This window comes from Theobroma cacao, chromosome 1 (genome assembly GCF_053813885.1).
Source record: "Theobroma cacao isolate CCN51 chromosome 1, ASM5381388v1, whole genome shotgun sequence".
NCBI classification, from domain to species: domain Eukaryota; kingdom Viridiplantae; phylum Streptophyta; class Magnoliopsida; order Malvales; family Malvaceae; genus Theobroma; species Theobroma cacao.
In genome coordinates, this window is record NC_142639.1 from 34224290 (window position 1) to 34246532 (window position 22243).

The 22243-nt window shown below is 33.7% G+C and overlaps 2 protein-coding genes across 2 annotated transcripts; both read right to left on the reverse strand.

Moving 5' to 3' along the window:
- Positions 1-619: 619 nt before the first annotated feature.
- Positions 620-2819, reverse strand: LOC18613246 (uncharacterized). Its single transcript, XM_007050376.3, has 5 exons — positions 2783-2819; positions 1718-1872; positions 1499-1612; positions 1218-1324; positions 620-812 (listed from the first exon to the last, which is right to left on the reverse strand). The coding sequence occupies exons 1-5, from the start codon at positions 2817-2819 to the stop codon at positions 620-622; spliced, it is 606 nt and encodes a 201-aa protein (XP_007050438.3).
- A 17011-nt stretch (positions 2820-19830) lies between these two features.
- Positions 19831-21727, reverse strand: LOC18613247 (DJ-1 protein homolog E-like). Its single transcript, XM_007050377.3, has 4 exons — positions 21394-21727; positions 20816-21277; positions 20233-20595; positions 19831-20087 (listed from the first exon to the last, which is right to left on the reverse strand). The coding sequence occupies exons 1-4, from the start codon at positions 21580-21582 to the stop codon at positions 19905-19907; spliced, it is 1197 nt and encodes a 398-aa protein (XP_007050439.3). The 5' UTR covers positions 21583-21727; the 3' UTR covers positions 19831-19904.
- Between the last annotated feature and the right edge of the window lie 516 nt (positions 21728-22243).

The following is a 22243-nucleotide window of genomic DNA, read 5'->3' on the forward strand; positions in this document are numbered from 1 at the left end:
GTGACTGCAAATGTTCAAAGAACTTTTTTAACAATGAAAATAATGAAGAATTGGGAGTGTAATCGAGTGAGAGATAATTTAATAAATGATTGTTTGATTATATATATATATATATTATATAAAGAATATCTTTGTGGTAAATATTCTCTTTTTTAGTAATGACATTGTTATTATTAAAAAGTTAAGTACCAACTAGCTACTAAAAGACACAGCCTTGAGGAATCAAATCCATAATCATAATATCTCAAACTTAAATCCATAATAATATCTCAGACATTAATCCAAGCACAAGGTCATCTCCTTGCAATCTCAATGCTAACAACAAAGACATGAAATTAAAACAACTTGAAACAGCAAAGCAATCCGAAGAGAAACGGGAATAAATCTAGAGTTTTAATACTAGACGATGTTACAAACTGGAGCGAAAACACACATAGGCGAATATAACCAGCACTTGATTGCAAAGTTGCGATTGAATTAGAATCCCTTGAGCAGCATCCCAAGAGCTCCTTGATCCAACCTACACACAGAAAGAATAAGCATTAAACCCGTAGCCAAGATCGATCATCCTCAGCAATGACTCCAAGCAAGGATTGTGAAATTAACCACACTGCAGCTACTAATAATAGTAGTAATAGGCATCCTTCTTGGTCTCTCTATATGCCAGGGGCACATAGGTGCTGGCAGAACCCGCAGGTTTTTTGGCCTTCCTCTTTTTGGGTTCGGGCTCGACTGGGGCGGCAGGCCTTCTCGGATGAATTGGCACTGTTGTGTCTGACAGATGCCGTTTCTTCTTTCGCTTTTCATTTTCACTGAGCCAACATTTCAAATTCTAATCAGTTCAATGCTTGAATATTGCAGAGATCATGCACACGTCAAAAGTTTCGATCCTAGCTAGTAACCAATATGTATGGACATTTTGAGAAGGCAAATATGCAAGCATATAAGTTTTGATCAACACCTTTAGTACGTAACCATACAAATAGTACATGAAGTCTTTATAGTTTAGAGTTCAAGGTTTAATTTGACATTGTTAATTAATATATCAGTCAATCAAATATATAGTATAATGTGCGAGTTACATGAGACACAAGAAACACCAAATGGAAACAACATGTCATCAAGCATTAAAATATAGTTAAAAATACCATGTCCGCATTAATCACAAAGATTTTAATGTAGTGATGCTGCTTAGCCATCTTAATTTAGTGATTTACCTAGGACCAATGCTTTCCAGATATTGGCAAACTACCGGTGGAGGGGCTACAATCGGCAGTAATGCTTCATAATCCAGGTCCTCAGAGACATCATTCTCATATTCAATCTGCAAAAACAAAGATGTTGAGTTGCAATAACAATGGGTGTAATAAGGAACCAAGAAAAAACGTCATGTTTTACGAGAAATGAAGGATACATAAAGAGATCCCATTTCTGACAAAATCCTAGAAGGCATTGATTTGGAAAGTTAAAACTATTGTAATAATGAAGAACTCATGACCTTGTACAATTCAGTTTCCTCAGAGTAATCCACAACCTCGCCCGTATGTTTGGAGCCATCATCAGATTCTTTGTAAACCAGGACTCCAATCCATTTCCTAGCTCTCATGACCATCTGTTCATTTATAATTAAATAGGTAAGTAGTGGATATCATGGGCTTCATTTTAACAAAGCATCATGTTAAGCAGTGATAAGTACAGTAAAATTAGTAAACCATACACCGGGGTCAGGCTGCTGTTTTTCATCTTTGTTATCTCCGTTCAGTGGGGTGGGTTGCACGGCACCTCCTGATTCAGGCTTTGCAGTATCCTTGGAGATGGTGGTCTGAACTTGATTTGGTAAAATGGTCGGCTCCGGTGAATATGCAGCTTCATCTATTAAGAAAAATGAATGCAAATTGATTTTAAATTTCACTACAAATTCATTGAAGGTTAATAATTAAACTAGGGCATATGTAGTCAACTGCTAATTATATTTGATAAATATTTATACATAGTACGATTTCAGAATTCAAAAGGAATAATTGATTGTAATTTATTGATCAAGATGATAGCTATACAAGCAAAAAAATCATAGATCTTACCTTATTTAAATAATTCAATCCTTATCAATGATATCTTATTATTGCTGTCTTGCAGGTACAATAGATTTATTATTATTGTGATATTCACGCGCCACTTAACTTTTAATTAAATAAAAATTTAATTGACTGTTAATTGGCGCGTAAATAACTGTTAATCAAATAAACGGCCACTTAACTGTTAATCAAATAAAAATTTAAATGATCGTTAATTGGCGCGTAAATAACTATTGATCAATAAACTATTAAGATGCATATGTGATAGATCAAGACAATAAAATTTGACATAGAGATTTGTCAAAAAACATAGTTTAGGGGAAAATCAAAATATAATCTTGATGTATATACATTTTTGAAGAGCAATCAGGAAGCAGATTAGCGATCAGTAACCATCTTTCACAAATTTTGAGACAAGACTGACGAAAAGATATAGAATGACTTGGATTGATATTGGTTAAAAAACAAAAACCAAAAGAAAAAAACTGATTGATTTACATATATATATATTTATATAAAAGCATATGATCAAGATTGCTAGTATACGAATCAACAGTCTCATATGAATTTATAACGACGAAGAAGTAAATCAACCAGACGAAAGTATGGTACATAAAAATGAAAAAGGAACGTAAACATTTACAATCAAAAACCAATCAAACAGTGCACTAAATCGTGCAAAAGCAATTGTGGCATCAAGATTTCACCTTCATCGATGCTATTGACAAACACAACAGTCCTCATCTTCAGATAAAAATCACCGAATCCTTAACAAATCCCTGCAACAGAAAGATCAAACGATTAGGAAGTTGTTATATAATACATATATATATGCATGGCAAAGAATGAAGGAAAAGAGGGAGTGTAACTAAAAGAAGTTTTGGTAAAAGATGAAAGTAACTTGCCAGAATGCTGATACTTGTGAGAGTAGTTTTTAGGGTGACAAAATGACACCATATATATAATAATTGGCAGCATTGAGAGCGTTTGGCTTCAAGCGACACCTGCACTTGAGATTCGTTACAAGAGTGGGCAAACGTATCCAATTTACAACTATACTTCCAAAAATGATAGGTGGATTTTGAGGGCAATATTTAGGAAATGGGAGCCCCACCGAGTCAGGATGAGTTGTCATATATGCAGAGCGAGTATGTCATCAATGAACTAATGGTAAAATGTGTGGTCATGAGTCATGACTCATTTTTGTTAAGGTTTTGCTCCAAAGAAAGAAATGCAATCAATTCCCAGAAATGCAAACGCAGGATAAAAGGTCAAGGAACATGAATTGGTATTGGTGACGTTTCAAAACGCCACCTTACCATCCTCCCTCCCGCTCAATGTGCTCGCATTGCAGCCTATTGAGTATCGAATTTGAACGTCGCCCCTGGACAGCTTCATCAATTTTTGTCATTTCTACCTTCTTTTACTAAAACATTTCCACATTATCTCTCCTTTTGTATGGTTATCTGTATAAATTAATTAATCTTTTGCTGGCTATGTCCTTCCAAAGTAAACCATATGTTGGGATATAATGCTTCATCACTAGGGTTTATGAGAGTAATTGTATTCTAAATTAATATTAAGGGTAATTTTCTCTTCATATATATATATATATATATATATTTATATGCGTGTGTGTGTGTGTTTAGTTATCAGAGTACATAATTAGGGTATTTGAGGGGGCCAAAAAAAAAAGAGATGATGACATCTCGATGTACACTTCAATACATTTCAAATTAGTTGAAATTTCTTTAAGGAAAATTCCCTCCTGATAAAATTTTTCAATTGAGTTTAATGTTGTCGGATAAGGACCTCTGTGTTTCCAAAAAGAGCGTACGTTGTTAGTCACAAGAATTGGATTCTTGCTGAAACTTTACAAGGAACATGAAATTTATTTCCAATTGTTCTATTTTAGAGGATTTTTTGCCGACTATTGCTTGTCTGATTCTTAATTAAATTTTCTGACTGTATGTCTGACAAGTTGAGATTAATTGGCTTGGGCAGTGATATGAATTGGTTTTAGCTCAGGAGGGTTCAAAACAAAAATATAACTCCAGCATTTAATTCTCCCCATATGGGCATTAATGTGAATTGATTTTCATTCCTTTTCGGGCGTGCTTGGTTGAAGGAATGGAATAATCATTACTCTCTTATTTTTATTTTTGAGATAAAAATTGTATTTGGTTCAATGAAATAGTTAGGAATTTAAATAGTCATTATCAATATTCATTTGATAATAACTATTTCGAATTATTGAGAATACGAAAAAAAAAAATTAAATAAAAATATATTTTTATAATTTAAAAAATTACTTTATAAAATAATACTAAACCTTTTTTTTTTTTCGCTTTTCCTTACTCCTCTCTCTAAAGCAACTGCCCTTTTTTAGCTTTCGGTGCTACTGCTGCGCTCCACTACTATCCACTCTCTCTTATGTGTTGCTCCGCCATCCATTTCCAATCAAGTGCGAGATGCTACCCGAGAAGTTGCATTTCGTGAAATCAAGGAGAAGATCAAGAAAGATAATGACGAGAAAAAGGCATAGAAAGCGGAATTGATAACTAGAACACAAAAGACACAAGGTCAAGGCAATGCTCCCAAAGTGTTACTCCATAGGCCCAAATTGGGTGGTGGTGGTGGTGAAAAGCACAGAAAACAGCAAAATTTTTTACTTTATTGAAAAAAAAGAAAAGAAAAGATTTAGATATTATTTAATTATAATAAATATTATAAAAATATTATTTAATATTATTATTTGAAATAATAAACGTAATAAAAAATATTATTTAGTATTTTTAAATTTAATGAAAAATATATTTTATCTTTTAATATTAAATATTATTTAATTATACTAAAAAGTTTAACTTTTTTCTAATACAAAATATTATTAAATTATAATAAAAATATGTTTGTATTTTAGTCTAAATATTATTTAATTATAGTAAAAGGTATTTTTATTTAATTACTTAGAATATTTTTATCTTTTAACAAAATAAATTCTTTAATTTTAATTAAGGGTATTTTTTGATTTACCACTTATTTCTTAATTATTCCTAAAACTATTTCTGTCAACTAATCATCGAAATAAATCATTATAATAATTCTTATCCTATTCCATTCCTATGAACCAAACTATATAATAGCTATATCTCCCTTATTCTATTTCTACAGAATAAAGATTCTATTCTCCTTCTATTTCATTCTGCAAACCAAACGTACCCTTACTGTTTATTATTGTTGTTATTGATATTATTAGACATAATGCTCAAATAAGCTTTTAAATTATGTAAGAAAATTCAAATAAGTTCTTTTTCTTTTATTGGGTTTAATCCAGTTTTTGTGTTTTTATTTTGGGTCAAATAAGCTCTTATAATTAATGATTAACTAATTGTTATTAGTCGAAATGCCACTTGTTATTTTATATCTACATGACATTGACATAGCGTTAATATGAAAAGTAAAAAATATCACATAACTATGTTGTCATGCTAAATTAGCATGTTACGTCATTATTAATTATTATATATCAATTTGCCACATTATCATCATTTATAATAAGTTAATATGTCATGTCAACGTCAAGCATCATAAAATGACAAATGATATTTTTATTAAGTTAATAATTATTTATAAGGATTTATTTGATTCGAAATAAAAGTAAAAAGACTTATTTAGCTCAAAATAAAAGTATAAAGACTTAATTGAACGCAATTAAAGTATAACAGTTGATTTGAATTTTTTTAAATAGTTTAGGAGCTTTTTTATATATTATGCCTTTCTACTATTACTATGCACATTTTTATTGTTGTTGTTTTAAAAATGAGCATAATTTAGTGAAACATAGTATTTAAAAACGTTCTTAAACTATTTAAGAAAATTCAAATAAGTTTTTCATTTTTTTTTTGTATTCAATCAAAACTGTATATTTTTACTTTAAATCAAATAACAATTAACTAATTGTTATTAATTAAAATGTTACTTGTCATTTATATTCATATGATGCTAACTTGAGGTTTGAAAAATTTTACATGATCATGTAATCTCCATAAAAGTTGCCTTTACGACATTGACATGAAAGAAGGCTGAATACAAGAATGGACTAGGAGAATTTTATGTAGAACGGGTACCTTCCCAACAATTTACCTTAGGCTTCTGTTAAGGGATGCGACCAACTCAAACAACATATGGGACTTAATTATAGAGAAATCTGAAGCTTTGCTTGCTATAGTAAAATCTAAGACTCTTTCCGTGGGAGGAAAAGTTATAATTTTGAGGTCCATTTTTGTATATCAATCCACCTATTACATGTTGATTTTCCAAATGCCATAAGGGGTGAAAGAGACTCTCAATAAAATACAATGGTGATTTTTACGGGAAGTACCATCGAAACAAGAACTTAATATGTAGATTGGTCATCCATTTGCCCTTATAGAGATCTTGGCTGCTTGGGGTTGGTTGATCTTAATCTCAAAAATAGAGTTATAATAAATAAATGTATTTGAAGATTCGCTGACAAGAATGATCGCTTGTGGAGGAACATACTAGTAAAAAAGTCAGGTAATGGCAAAACGAGTTTGATTTCAGTGGTAGCAAGCACTAGGATGACTTCCGGGGTGTGGAAAAATATCATTAAACCATTCATCACTTCAAATGGTTAAGCTAGCACTTATAAAGAAGGGTTGGGAGTGTTGTTAGGGAACTAGAAGCATATTAATTTTGGAACAATCATTGGATTGAACAGGTTGTGCTATGATACAAACTTTCGAGAGTGTTTGCCTCATCTACTAAAAAAGATGAGGCATTAAAGAGTTTGGTTAACGGAATGATGACGAATAGCATTGGAGGGTGAACCTGAAGAGACCCATGTTCGGTTGGAAACTTGGACAATGGAGTGAATTCTTGAAAACAATTGGTGAGCAAGCCCTAAGGAAAGATTTTGAAGACAAGGTCATATGGAAAGGAACTCGTAGCAGGATTTATAGCTCCAAATCATTTTATAGAAGTGTCTTGTTAGCTTCGAACACTATGGCTGATTATTGGAAACAAATATGGAAGGGCCTTACTCAGTATAAAGGGGAGGTGTTTTGTTGGCAACTTGTTAAGAAGTGGCTGTAAAAGAAATATTGATAAGAAGGGTTTTGCTCAATATAGAGGTAGCTTGCTATTTTTATGTAAAAAAGACCTTGAAACGGTGGGATACTTTTTATTTTCTATTATTTGTAGGTGTGAAAGATGCTAACACAATTGAGCAGTTAGCAATATGGAAGACTATTCAGATTTTGTAGTGTACAAATGGGCTTTAACACATGAACTAGTGTTGGAAAGCAACTCAACAAATGTTGTGAAATGGGTTAACGATTTCGAGGAAGAACCATAGAAACTTCGAGCCACCATTATGCAGATAGAATGATATAAAGCCAAAGTTAAAAAATAGGAAATCAGGAAATCCCAAGGACAACCAACAAAGTAGCTAATAATCTTTCTAAAACAAGAGTTCAAAGGGCTGAGGAACTTAAATTGAACTTCGGGAGACTTTGTGTGACAGACTATATGATTTTTTTTTGTTTTTTTTGCCTCTTTGCTTATTCTAGGGGCTATACAAGTTTGTTGTGTAGGGTTTTCTTGGAAAGGTTACTCTCGGTCACTATTTATGAAAAGGATTCAAATCATGTTAAGGTGATTATATGTAACAAAAAATTATTAAAATTTTAATCCCTTAAGCCATGGATTACTTAAATTGAAACTAATCTAGAAAAATCACAAAAGAAACATTTCGATATACCTGAAAGTTTGATGTCTGCTTTCTTTAGTGGAGTCTTTCTTGGCTTTTGGTTTTTTACTTTTGTACACCAACAAAGACTTATCAAACCATAACAGCACAATTGTCCCACCTCTAATGGTGATCCACACAATGACTTGCCGAAATCTCTTCACTAAGAGTGCATGAATTCCTAAGGAAAAAATTGTGCTAGCAAACTCTCAACTTTGAGCTCCATTGTGTTTCTCTCTTTTTGGATGTGATCATATCTCAACAGATGAGAAACTAAAACAAGACTCATCTGTACGTTCAAAATAAAGCTAAAGGATTCTTTTACAGAGTAAATTGACCTACTTCATATCCAACAATGATCAGAAAATGTCTTGGGCTAATTGGGCTTTTTTTAATATTTCATCAAATCATATTTGATTTAGCCCAATACCTAATTAGATTAAGCCTTTATAAAATCAATTGATCACATCCAATTGAACTCAAATTAATTTTGACAATTCACCTTATGTGTGTGACCCATTAAGTACCTAACATGTTGATAATAAATATAAATTAAAACAACTAAGAATTTATCTTTATATTTATAAATCATGAGCGACATCTAACAATACATTATGACCACCCAAATGTCAAAAGAGTCAATATGGTTTGTTTAACCTTTCAAAGTACAGTATCTTAGTGTAATTCAATCCTTTCATCATATATCTTGGATAAATAGAAAGCCTGACTCAGTGTCTACTTTCTAACTTATCCATATTAGTCTTGCAGCTTTCATATTTACCTATCAAGATTGCCTTGGCTAAGGACTTTTAATCAATATAAGCCAAGAGCAAATGAGATATGTCCCCTTCAAATCACTTGGTGTGATGAATCTTTTTTGGATTACTCATTCATCTTTGCATGCTTCATGCCATACCCAAAAGCACCATGTTTAGGCATCTGGTTGCCTTCAAACTCATACAGGTGAAATCAAAGCATGACAATTCACATACAAGATGACCTAGTATCACAAGTCTAAGGTTACTTACACTACTGACATATGAGGGTATTTCTATAGACACATGAGTGAAATACAAAATGAAACTTTCATATCGGGTCATGTTTAGTGAACTTATTTTTTGACAAGCACCCATATACTATCCCCAAGTATCTCGCGTACTTCAACCTATGAGATCAGTTGCTTACTTTCAAAGTAAGGAGGCTCAGTGTCATGAATCAACCTTGTATCGGACTATGATAGGGTAGAATTGTTTAGGAGATTGAGTTTTTGTATTTGTAAGGGAAATGTCTCCCTTTCAAACATTATAATGTCTCGTGGTGACATCTCTAGAAAAACTTGTTAAGTTTTTAAGGGGAAAGACCTTTTAAAAAGGATATATCCTCATTTCAAGCATTGTAATGGTTATTGGTAAAATACTTGTAAAAATTTGTAAACTCTTTATAAGGGGTAAGCAGTCGGCAGATTATTGGATTGTCTCAGTAGTAAAGGTATGTTTGTAGCAAATTAGCTAAGGTTGCCTTTATGGCCCGACGATGGCATGTCTTGGTGCCTTTGTACTCATTTTCAAATTAATAAAATATTTTCTTTTTTGTGGCTCAGTGGTTGCATATATGGTATTCGGTATGCCTTATGATTTTGATGTGCTTTGCCTTAATGTAATTTGTTGCTGTTGTTGATGTTTGATCAAATATAAATGAGTTATATGCTAGCTTGCGTGCAAACGTCCACTCAAGTGCCGCACGGACAATCGTATATTTAAGCAAATAGTTTAGGGTTGATGAACTCAAGTTCATAATAGTTGGTATCAGAGCACAGGCAAGACGTGCTGAGCTAAAGAGAAAACATGATGACTATGCAGAGCTCACTAGAGGACCATCAAAAGATTGATGAGCTAGAGGCCGCGGTGGCTGCAGTAAAAGCTCAGATAGTCCCACACGAATGAATAGATGAAATTGAGACAGTCTAGCGGTAACTATATGAGATGATTAATACTTTGAATGATGAGACTAGGGATGCATTGAGCACTATTCAAGGTGAAATTGGAGAATTAAAAGCTCAGGTAAATCTTTTAGTTATTGCTGCAGGCAATGCTAGTGCAAACTTAGCAGATCGAGGTAAAAGGGTTAAAGTGCTAGAGCCCAAGTGATACGAAGGGGGCAGAGATGCTAAGGAGTTAGAGAACTTCCTTTGTGATATGGAGCAATATTTTTGAGTTGTACGCACATAATCGAAAGAGGACAAAGTGATGATGGCTTCAATGTATCCTGTTAGGGATGCGAAGTTATGGTGAAGTTTCAAATTCATTGATGGTGAGTGCCGCATCAACACTTGGGCAGAACTCAAGCAAGAATTGAACAATTAATTTTTCCCTGAGAATGTTGAGTATATGGCGAGGCGAAAGTTATGGGAGTTGTCACAAATGGGATCGGTGTGGGAGTTCGTGAAGAATTTCTCTACTTTAATGCTAGATATCAAGGATATGACTGAAAAATATAGACTGTTCTATTTTCTCGAGAGTTTGAAACCATGGGCAAGGACGAAGTTACAGGGACAGAAGGTATAAGATGTGACTTCGACAATGACGGCTGTCAAGTGCCTTACTGATTATAGTGAAAACTCTAACAAAGGAAAGACCCTCCATCTAGGACTAGTAGCTCTAGCTCAAATAGTAGAGTAAAATTTTAGAGAATTAGTAAACCCTCAAGTAGGGGAGACGATAGGAAACCAATTGATAAAGACTAACCCCAACCGAGAATCAATAAGCATGGAACTTCAAGCCACGACCTTTGATATCTTGTTTTTTATGCAGAGAATCACATTGAGTAGTTGATTATCCTCATCGAGCAACTCTCAGTGCAATATGCATTGCCAATGCTGAGATACCACTACCCTACACCATAGTTAAAAAATTCGAGGAAAAGCCAATATGAATGGGTTCCATTTGTTTCTTTAACACTTCACAAGCACAATTAGAAGGGGCCCCAACGAGGTTTAATGTATGTAGAGGTGTTGTTAAATGAGAAAAGAACCAAAGACATGTGTTGTAACATGCAAGTCCAATAACCTGACCGCTAAACGTAGGAAATGTTGGGAGTCACCACCAATCTTTTTTGTTTAGGTGAGATTGACCACCAATTGATTTTGTTCTAGTCGACAAGTCACTAAATTGATTTTAGATCATTCGAAAGAACAATAAATTGGCTTGCGAATTTTAGAGTGAGTTTAGGAGTACAGTTACACATAGGGAAGGATTAGCGCCCTCTTGATGCCCGTTCCATGAACAATACCATTTAATCACATGTTATCCTATATTAACCTTAACTCTTAATTTTATTCTTATGTTACCCTAATCTTTGTTTATTTACTATATTCTTTATTTTATTAGCAAATTAAAGCATTTTATTCAGTTTTACAAGTACACATAATGCAATTATAAAATGATGTCATAATTTATCAATTTTAAACAATGGGAAGTGAAAACCTTGTATCGAAAAATCATTCATAAACCATCCCAACACTTTGGTGAAGTCTCAAAGTTTTCCTCATCTAAGGATGTCCCCGAAAGAGCTCATCTTTATAAGTTTTTCGAGAAAATCCCATCATTTGAGTTTTCATACCCTTTGGTAAAAAACCAAATCTTGTGCAATGCAAAATAATAAACGATGCAAAATGAATAAATTTATAAATATAATATTTAATTTTATACTTTGTGATTATATAATTGATATTTTATTTTGATTAAATGCTTTTTATTCTTATTAGATTTTAAAATGGTTATTTTGAATTAATGGAGTTTTGGAATATAAAATTAGAATTTATGCCGACACTTCGGTGAAAATCCTAATCAAATTTCACACCTAGAAAATCATTTCGAAACGTGACTCTTCGCATCCCCGAGTGAAACTCCATCATTAAGTTAATTCAAAATAACCAAAAGATTTTTTTATCATATTTCTTCCACTACCAAAAAACAAGCTTTTTCTGAAGGAATTTTTCGTTGGAAAAAGTTAAAATTTCCAACGAAATTTTTTCTATCGGAAAAAAATTGTTTTCTTGTGGTGTTCTATATATATATATATATATATATATATATATATATATATATATATTATATAGTTAAATATTTTATTATTACCTTGTTATATTTGCCTATGTATATTTTATATAGCTAAATATTTCATCTTTTTATTTTTTTGCATCTATCTAAGTACATTGAAGCTATTTTCATGCTAAACGTACTAATGAAATAGAATAAACTTCAAATAAAATAAAATAAGAGCTTCAAGAAATTCACCTTTAATGGACTAGGCAAGAGTCCATTATTTTACACTATTGTTAGGCCTTCACGAATTTGGACCTTCTCCACTTTTTTTTTCCATTTTTGTTGAGCCCTTTTTATTTTCTTCTTTTCTTTTTTCTTTCATTGGGCCTTTTCTATGAGACATCCCATTCTTTTCATCTATTTCTCTTTTTTTTGGATTTTTTTTCTATTTAGGCGTCATCCTTTAGATAACCCACTTTCTCTTGTTTTCTTTCCTTTCTCTTTTTTTGGTGCCTTAGTTGCCCCCACTTTTTCTTTTCTATTTTTTCTTTTGTTTTTTCTTCTTTCTTTTCTTTGTTTTCTTTCCCACTTCTTTCTCTCTCTTTCCCATTCCCTTTTTTTTTTCACTCTCACTTTCCTAAAACGGCACAATTTTGGTACCTTTTCTTACCCAACCCTAACTATTTAAACTTATTTTTCTCTCTCCACCCTCATTTCCTTAATCCTTTTTCTCTCTCTAACCATCATTCTCTCCTTTTTTTAAAAGAAATCTGGCCACCCCAAATACTGACCGGTGACTACCGTCGGCGATCATTGTCATCACCGGTGTCCAAAAATCCTTAAAATTTCACTAAAGATTCCTTTCAATGTCTTTTACCCTTTAATCAGATTATTTTTTTTTTCAAAAAACCTCTATTTTCTCCTAGATTTAAGAGAAACGAGACTTAAAAAACATGTTATTTTTTGGTTTGTGTTTATAGTTATGAGGTTGCTAGAAGTTAGGGTTTTTACTTTTTATATTTGCTTTTTTTTTTTTGTAGGGATAACATCTCTATCTCTTTTTTCTTTTTTTCAAGACTTTTTCTTAAAAAAAAATCCTTTTTTTCCTCTCCATTTTCTTTTATAATTTGAGGGTTTTTATAAAACCCAGTTGTTCATATTTTTGGACAATAGAGAAAGGGGGTAATCATGTGTTCTAGGCTAAAAGTGGGTTGGAGAGAGAGTCGAGGGTGGCTTTATGTAGTAAGGAGGTGATAGCCTCTTGATAGGCTGCCATGGTAGTTAGTCAGGTAGCTGCCACAACCTTTCTTTTTTTTTTTTTTGATTTAATTGATTTTTTTTTAAATTTTGATTTGTTAGTTTATGAGTCTTTGGGGCTTTAAAAGTAAAAAATGTCTAATTTAAAATCAAACCCATATTAGTTTTGGGCTTAAGAAGCTTAAAATGGCTTAATTTTAATTAAACTTACAACTAAGTTAATCCAATAGCATAATGTCAATGAAAGATAAAATTATATAAACTATAATAAAAAAATTGTCCAAACAAAATAAAGTGTCTACACCATGCTTGACATAGGGGCCTCAAACACCTTTATCACCCTGAAAGATGCAAAAAGATGCGATTTTAAAGTTGAGAAAGATTTTGGGCAGATGAAAGCAGTTAACTCGCTAGCTTTAGCTATTATGGGGAACTCTAAAAACGTAAATGTTAAGATTGGCTCCTAAGAAGGGAAGGTGAACATGACTGTAGTCACTATAGATGACTTTGATTTTGTCTTAGGTTTGGATTTTATGATGAAAGCACAACGCATCCCTTTCCTTACTGCGAGTTGTCTAATGTTCTTTAGAGAATGACTATGTGTGGTACCGGCTACAATCCTACCCAAGAGTGAAAAGAGGATTATATCAGCTATACAGTTTAAGAAAGGGATCAAGAAAGGTGAGCCCTCATACGTGGCCATGTTCATCTACAAAAGTGAAGATAACACAAATTCAATACCCGAAGAAATGAAACTGGTTTTGGAAGAATTTCAGGATTTGATGTCAAAACAACTACCCACGATCCTACCACCTCGACGAGTTATCGATCACAAGATAGAATTACTCCAAAAAATCAAGCCGTTTGCAAAAGAGCCATACAAGATGGCTCCTTCAAAGTTACCGAACCCAAGGAAACAATTAGACGAGTTGATTCAAACCGGATTTATCTAACCATCAAAGGCACATTTTGAGGCCCCAATACTCTTTCAAAAGAAACATGAAGGGAGTTTATGATTATGCATGGATTACCAAGCTCTGAAAAAAGGCACAGTTAAGAATAAATATCCTATCCCTCTTATAGCATATCTATTTGACGAGTTGAGTTGTGCAAAGTACTTCTCCAAATTAGATTTGAGATCGGGATACCATCAAGTAAGAATGACTAAAGGAGATGAATTGAAAACCACCTGCGTAACGTGGTATGGCACATTTGAATTTCTTATTATGCGTTTTGGACTAATCAATTAATGAATCAGGTGTTTCATGATTATCTGGACAAGTTCATGGTAATATACTTGGATAGTATCGTAGTGTACAGTTCAACCTTGGAGGAGCATCAACGATACTTGCGGCAGGTCTTCTAAAGGCTGCGTAATAATTAATTGTATGTGAAAAGGGAGAAATATGAATTCGCGTAAACTCGAATTCAATTCCTTGGCCATATAATTGAACAAGGGCACATCAAGATGGATATACAGAAGGTGAAGGCTATCAAAGAGTGGACCACTCCTAAGAATACAATTAAGTTTCATTCGTTTTAGGGCTAGCAAATTATTACTGGAGATTTATGGAAGAATATTCAAGAAGGATAGTAACACTGACAGAAATGTTGAAAAAAAAAGACAGAAGTGGAGTTAGACACTGCAATACTAAGAAGCCTTTAAAGACTTGAAATATGCGATGATGATAGATCCCATTTATCACTCCCTAATATTGCAAAGCCCTTTGAGGTACAGACGGATGCATCAAACTTTATCCTCGGAGTAGTGTTATTACAAGAAGAACACTCGATTGCGTTCGAAGGTCAAAAATTGAATGATGCTGAGAGGAGATACAAGGCATAGGAGAAATAACTACTAGTAATGATTCACTATTTACAGGCCTGGCAACACTACTTGTTAAGATCGCAATTCGTGATTAAGACCGATAACACAATCGTAAATTATTTTCTCACATAGCAAAAACTTACAGCTAAACAAACGAAATGGTAAGAGTTCCTAGTCGAGTTTGATTTCTCCGTTGAGTATAAAGTTAGAAAGGCAAACCTTGTGGCAAACGCCTTCAGTAGGAAGGTCAAATTCCTAAACCCTAAGGGTAATCACATCAATGACAGCCAGTAAAGTGACCACAGATATCCGTAATCTTATTAAAGAAAACTTGTATCGAGATCTCCAAGTAATGGCCATTATGAAGTTGGTGAATAGTGGAAAGTCAAAATACTTTTGAGTGGAAAATGAACTGCTACTAACGAAAGGACCATGCATATTTGTTCCAAGAGCAGGGGAGTTTAGGCAAAAATTAATACGGGAATGTCACGACACTCATTGGGCAAGACATCCAAGTTGGTAGCGAACCATTGCCTTATTGAAATAAGGTTACTATTGACCTCATATGCCACAAGACTTGATGGATTATACGAAGACATGCCTAATTTACCAGCAGAGCAAAGTAAACAAACAGAGACCGGCTGGAATGCTTGAACCTCTACTAGTGTCAACCAAATCGTGGGAAAGTATTTCTCTGGACTTTATTGTAGGACTTCCTAAAGTGGGAGATATGATAGCGATCTTGGTAGTGGTGGACTGTTTTTCCAAATACGCGACGTTCATTTTGGTGCAGAAGTTTGGCTCTGCTGAAGACATGCCTCGTATGGTTTTTAAACATGGGGTAAAATATTGGGTTGTTTTTAAGAGCATTATTAGCGACAAAGATTTAAGGTTTACAAGCTTTTTCTGAAAAGAGTTTTTCAAATTATTGGGGCCATATCTTCTAGTTATCACCTACAAACAGATGGTCAAATAGAACGCTTCAATGAGTTATTGGAAGTATATCTATGACACTTTGTAAAGGCGAACCAGAAGAATTGGCCCAACCTACTAGATGTGGCTCAACTATGTTTCAATTCACAAAAGATCTCAATTAATAATAGAACCCTTTTCAAGGTCATCATCGGACAACAACCTAGACTTGCCCATACCTCAATGGAATCGTATAGTGGGAAGAGTCCCCAAGTGTTTAACTTTGTTACGGAGTAGAGACAAAACATTGAAATCACCAGAGCCTATTTAAAAAAAGCCTTCAGTCGCATGAAAAGGTGGACAGATAGAGGTCGAAAGGAACAACACGTTAAGGTGGGAGACCTGGTGCTGGTGAAGTTGGTACCCAAACAACTTCGATTCTTAAAGAAGAGAGATTAAAGACTAGTATGGAAGTATAAAGGTTCACTATCGGTTATAACCAAGGTGGGGAAGACTTCTTACAAGATTGATTTACCTAAGGGGATAAAGGTACACCTCGTGTTTCTTGTCAGCAACCTGAAGTTGTTTCATGTAGATCCAACAAATACAAGCAGGAGTTGAGCCACAAAAGTAGCCATCAGCACCAAGCCACCATCGCAGTGCTGAGTGAAGGAGCTTTTGGTAGGGAGGACGACGATAATCAACCGATGACCGACACATGAGTACTTGGTGAGATGGAAAGGTTTTGGGTTTGGTGCCAAATGAGATCACTTGGGAGAATGAAGCAGATCTCTGCGCCTTTTAGCAAAAGATTGAAGAATTTCAAGCCTACCAATCAACGAGGATGTTGACAGATTGAGTGGAAGAGATGTCATGAGCCAACTTTGTATCGAACTATAACAACATAGAGTTGTCTAAGAGATTGAGTATTTTGTACTTGTACAGGAAATGTCTCCCTTTCAAACATTGTAATGGCTCGTGGTGACATCTCTAGAAATACTTATTAAGTTTTTAAGGGGAAAGACCCTTTAGAAAATGAATATCCCCATTTCAAGCATTGTAATGGCTATTGGTAGATGATAACTCTATGAAATAGAGTTATTTGAGCTTAATTTTGATAGTAATTTAGCTTTGTTCTTTTAGTAATACATAGAAATTAGTTGATTTTATTTAATTATTTTAAATTAATTAATTTAGGTGAGTCAATCTAATCTTTGTTAATTTTATACTTATTTTGGTGTTAATGTGATTAAGATAGGTTATTATTGATTTATTTCTGATTTTGTAGGTGTTTGATGAAAGAAAAATTTTAGTGGAAGAAGCAGAGCAATTTTGAGGTGTAGACTTTCACTACATATGTTTTGGTATTTCAGCCATAACTCCCTCTACAGATCTCCAAATGAATTGATTCTTAGAACATTGGAAAGCTAAGAGAAAAAGCTACAACTTTTATGTTTACCACTTCACCTAGTTTAGCCTGAAAGGTGGTCAAAATTCTTATTGAAGTTGACATATTGTAGTAGTCCTAAAGCAATTATGATTTCTGTTAATTAATTAGGCAAGGTTGTGGCCCACATAGTCTGATTAGAAAATCTCAGCTGAAATTGACTTCTTTCTTCACCCAACTTGGCCTAACTTCAAAGTTCTATAAAAAAAACCTTTCGGAGGACTTTTAAAGGGGAACGAGACACTAGATTGAAAGTTGAGATTTAGTAGAATACTTGTAAAATCTCGTAAACTCTTTGTAGGGGGTGAGCAGTTGGCAAATTGTTGAGCTACCTCACTGGTAAAGGTATGTTTATAGTGAATAATCTAGGGCTGCCCTTATAGCCCGACGATGGCATGTCTTGATCCCTTTGTACTTATTTTCAAATTAATAAAATATTTTTTTTTGTGGCTCAGTGGTTGCGTGTATGGCATCTAGTATGCCTTACGATTTCAATGTGCTTTGCCTTAATCTAATTTGTTGCTATTGTTGATGTTTAATTCAATATAAACGAGTTATTAGCTGGCTTGCGTGGAAACGTCCATTTAAGCTTCGCACGGACTATCGCATAGTTAAGTAAAGGAGCGTAGTTCGTGACACTTAGCATGTACTAGCCTTTGAGCATTATCAATGTCTTTATTCTTGACAGTACAATGACCGCGAACATATTTAGGAACAAGGTTTTGATGTATAAGAATCTCATCATTATAAACTTTTTCATTTCTTTGTAAGGCCATTATGTTCCAAGGACTTTATCTACATAAGTATCTTATAACTCTTTATAAATAAACTCATGGAAAAAGAAATACCTCATACATTATATAAAATATCCATAATGTATTTAATATGAGATATGACGAATTAATGCAATGTTTTACAAACACAAAATCGATTTGCTTGCAGGGCTTACACTAACAGTTTAAGAGGTTATCAAACCTTTTGTGGAGAACCAAGGGTAATGTAAAAGCTGTAGACTTGATTTTTGTTGCACTACAGCTTTTGGGATAATTTCATTGTAGGCATGTTGTTATGTCTTCTGTGGCCATTATTTTGACTCAATGGCAACAAATGGCTACTTGTTTTGTATAGATCTAATTTGGTTCATGACTCAGTTGTTTAGTGATGATGTGTCCACACCAAGGGGTGTTCTACTTTTGTCTTCATAAGGTCTCCTTGGTTGTATTTGCTTTCATCATCTTTTAGGCAACTGAGATCTCTTCCTTTTGTTACAACCACTCTGATTTGTTCTGTAAGTGGTGTGCTGATTTCTGGGGTGTTTGTACAAATTTCTTTTGCAATGATTCCACTTAAATTTTTAAATTATTATAATTTATAATGACATGTCAGTATGTTACATCAACATCACCGGGTATTGAATGATAAGTAATATTTTGCTTAATAACAATTAATGAACCATTTATTATAAGAGGTTATTGGACTTAAAATAAAAATATAAGGATTTGATTCAACACAATAAAAAAACAAAAGTTTATTTAAATTTTTTTAAATAATTTAAGAGGTTTTTTTAGGTATTATATCATTTAGTTAAGTAGGGTTCTTTGGTCCAATTCATCATGTACTTTCCTAATAACATTATATTAAAAATTAAAATAAAAAATCAAATTGATTAATTGATAAAGTTTAATGATTAAATCAAAATATGTAAACAATTAATCAATAATAATATAATCAATTCATAAAAATTTATCAATAATTTAATAAGAACTATTAATCTTTAAAAAAGAGATATATTAAGTTATCGATTTAAATTTTTAATTTGAAGTTTTATGTAAACATTTTTATAGAAAAAATTTAAGGAATTTGACATAAAAGGAACCTTATTAGTTAATTAAGTTTTATTGACTTTGATTGTTTTCTTTAGCTAGACCCTTCAAAAGCCCTATCTATGTTATGGAGCATGGTTTGTTATTGGTTCATCTTGAGCCAGGGGACGGTGCTGTTGAGGCTGCGTGGGATTCGGAGATTTCTATTTTGTTCTGCTTGGTGCTGAAATGGAGTGGCCTTGGCATGGGTGATGGGGGCCTTGATGTTGGAAATGGTCTGCTATGAATGATGGAATTGGTTTTTTCCTTTGGTGATTATATTGTGTATAGGAATGATGCTATTCTGGTAATGGCGGGATGATTCTGTCATGTTTCTTGTGTTTTTATCTGTTTGTATTGGGGAACATTGCTTGAATGAGCCTTGAGATGTTGTCTCAACTCACGGTAATCGGACTGTAAATCATGCACAAAAGGGTGGTTTGTATCTCTTCTGATGCAATCTATCGATTTTCAAGATAATTTATTTGTAAATCTTTTATTTAAGGAAAATATTTCATACGCTTCTTAAAAAAAAGTTAAGTTTTGTCTTTAAAATTACTTAACCTAGTCTTGTATGCAAAAACACACAAAAGAAGATTCAAACAGGAGGATGATAATCCAACTTTATTCCCTAGACTCTCATTAATTTCATGCACAGTTCATATATTTTTATGCTGAGTTCTTTTAGACAAAATAGCCACCTAATTGTCTCACTCAAAACTCAAAGACAAACCAAGAAGTTTCGAGAGTTCAGATATGAAGGCAGGAAGGTCAGGCCATCCGGCTGCAGTCACCAGCTTCCCGTCCGACACACACCCTTTAGATTCTTCCAAATCCCCTCCAGCCATCTTCACCATAACCTTCATTCCATAGTTGGTCGCACATCTTTTCCCCTGGAAAATTGATTATATCGCATATAATTAATTACTTTCATTGGTTTCAACAACTTCCGATTTGCGGCAATTTCAAGATATTCAGAGTTCATAGATATATAATGATATTTATATAGCAATAGCATGAACAAATAGTAACAATCACCTTTACAATACCAGCAGCAGCTAGAAGCCATTGCCCTTGCCCAATTCCAGCAATGACCTTGTCTTTTTCAGCGAACTCCTTCACCAGATTGACTACTTTCTCGTTCATTACCAGCAACTCCGGAGACCTCCCACCGGGCACGACGATGCAGTTATAACGATGAACACTGATATCATCCCAATTGGCCGTAATAAAGAAGTTATGACCACGCTTCTCGCTGAAGACTTGGGCTCCCTCGTCATCGTGGATAGCTGTGACACAGGTTTCTCCCCTTTTCTTGCTTGGGGTAACCGCATCAACCTTGCAGCCTAATGCTTGCAGTGCACGGAATGGGACGTTGATTTCATAGTCTTCTACATAGTCCTTGGAAACACCAAATGAAACAAGTTTGTGAGTTTTATATGTATCTTCCTAGTAAAAAGAAACAAGTTGGGTCTGGTATTCTAAGTAACTTGGAAAGAGGACTTCACCATATTTGTAGTTTTTATATAATTTAATCAAGAATTTTACGAATTTTGCTTGGAGAACTCTATGTTTTGCCCTTGATGAGCTTATTTTGGGCATTAATCTAAGGCTGTCTTACCCCACAAATGAAAAGCACTGAATTAGACCAAGCTGTATGAATTTTGGCTCCTATGGATTTAAACAGAACTTTGAGATATTCAGCATGCGCTGGCCACCCTATTGAACTTAAGATATGGCCGTCTTTGAGACAAGCAGTAATGTCAAAAACTGAAGTAATTCCTGGCTGCTCCCACCAAACGCCGCCCGCCAGCTCAATTACAGATTTCATGCTTGCAAATGCAGTGCATTTCTTGCCTTTCAAAAGTCCTGCAGCGACCAAAAGAAGTTGGCTATGACAACTTGTCGCAATAGGCTTGCCTGCTTCAGCAAACCTTCTAACAATACTCAAGACCTCATCGTCAACACTGAGTCGCTCTATGAACCGGCCACCAGGAATAATCAGGGCGTCATAGGATCCGGCTTCCACCTCATCGAAGTTTGAATTCAGTGTAAAGGAATGGCCTGGCAGTTCTGTGTAAAGCTGGAGAAGAAAGTAAAAGAATTATTCATTCATTCAACGTCGTAGAAACAAATGGCTTCCTTGTTTCTTTTGTACGTAACTGGTATCATAGGACTAAACAGCGAAGCATGTTTTACCTCAAATCCTAAGAAATCATGGATAGCAGTGATGCATTTGTCACCAGGTAGCTTGGTGGGAGAGACGCAATCAACGCGAACTCCAAAGGCTTGCAGCACATGAAAAGGAACCATCACTTCAAAATCTTCCATGTAGTCACCGCAGATTATCAGAGCAGATTTCTTGGCAACAGACCCCATCATATTCATTCCCTGACAGAAATAAAACTTACATAGAACCTGTGTATTATGTACTGAAAGTGGGTCTGCTCGAACAGAACTAAGAATCTTTGTGATCTGTGAATTAGATGGGGATGTAACTGAAGGAAGACGATATTAAATGAAAGCTGTGTCTTTTTATGACATAAGGGTGAACAGACTGAACACCGCGATAAGCAAGAATTTATTGATGTCAGAAAGTGAATAGAAGGAAAAGCAACGCCAAAAGGACCACAACAAACATATGGGTTAACTACAAAAAAACCCCTTATACATTTCTAAACTACACTTTATATCCTTTTTATTTCAAAATTCATTACTAAGTGCCTTGACCTTTTGTTACCGTTAATCAATATAAATATAAAAAGTTATAATTTCCCTCAAATACGTAAAAAATAAAAAAATATAGAGAATATCATAATCTAATTTAATTAAATAATATGAAAATATTTTTTATTTATTTTTTATCAATTTAAATAAAAACTCCTAAGATGAAAAAAAAAGTTAAAAGGAAGAAAGAAATAATTTAAGATTATTTTATAAACAATTTTAAAAAATTCATAATTATGAAATGAAAAAAATCTAAAAAATTTAAGTAATAATATTCTAATTAAACTAGGTATAAATTTTGTGTATTTAAGAAGGTTTTTGT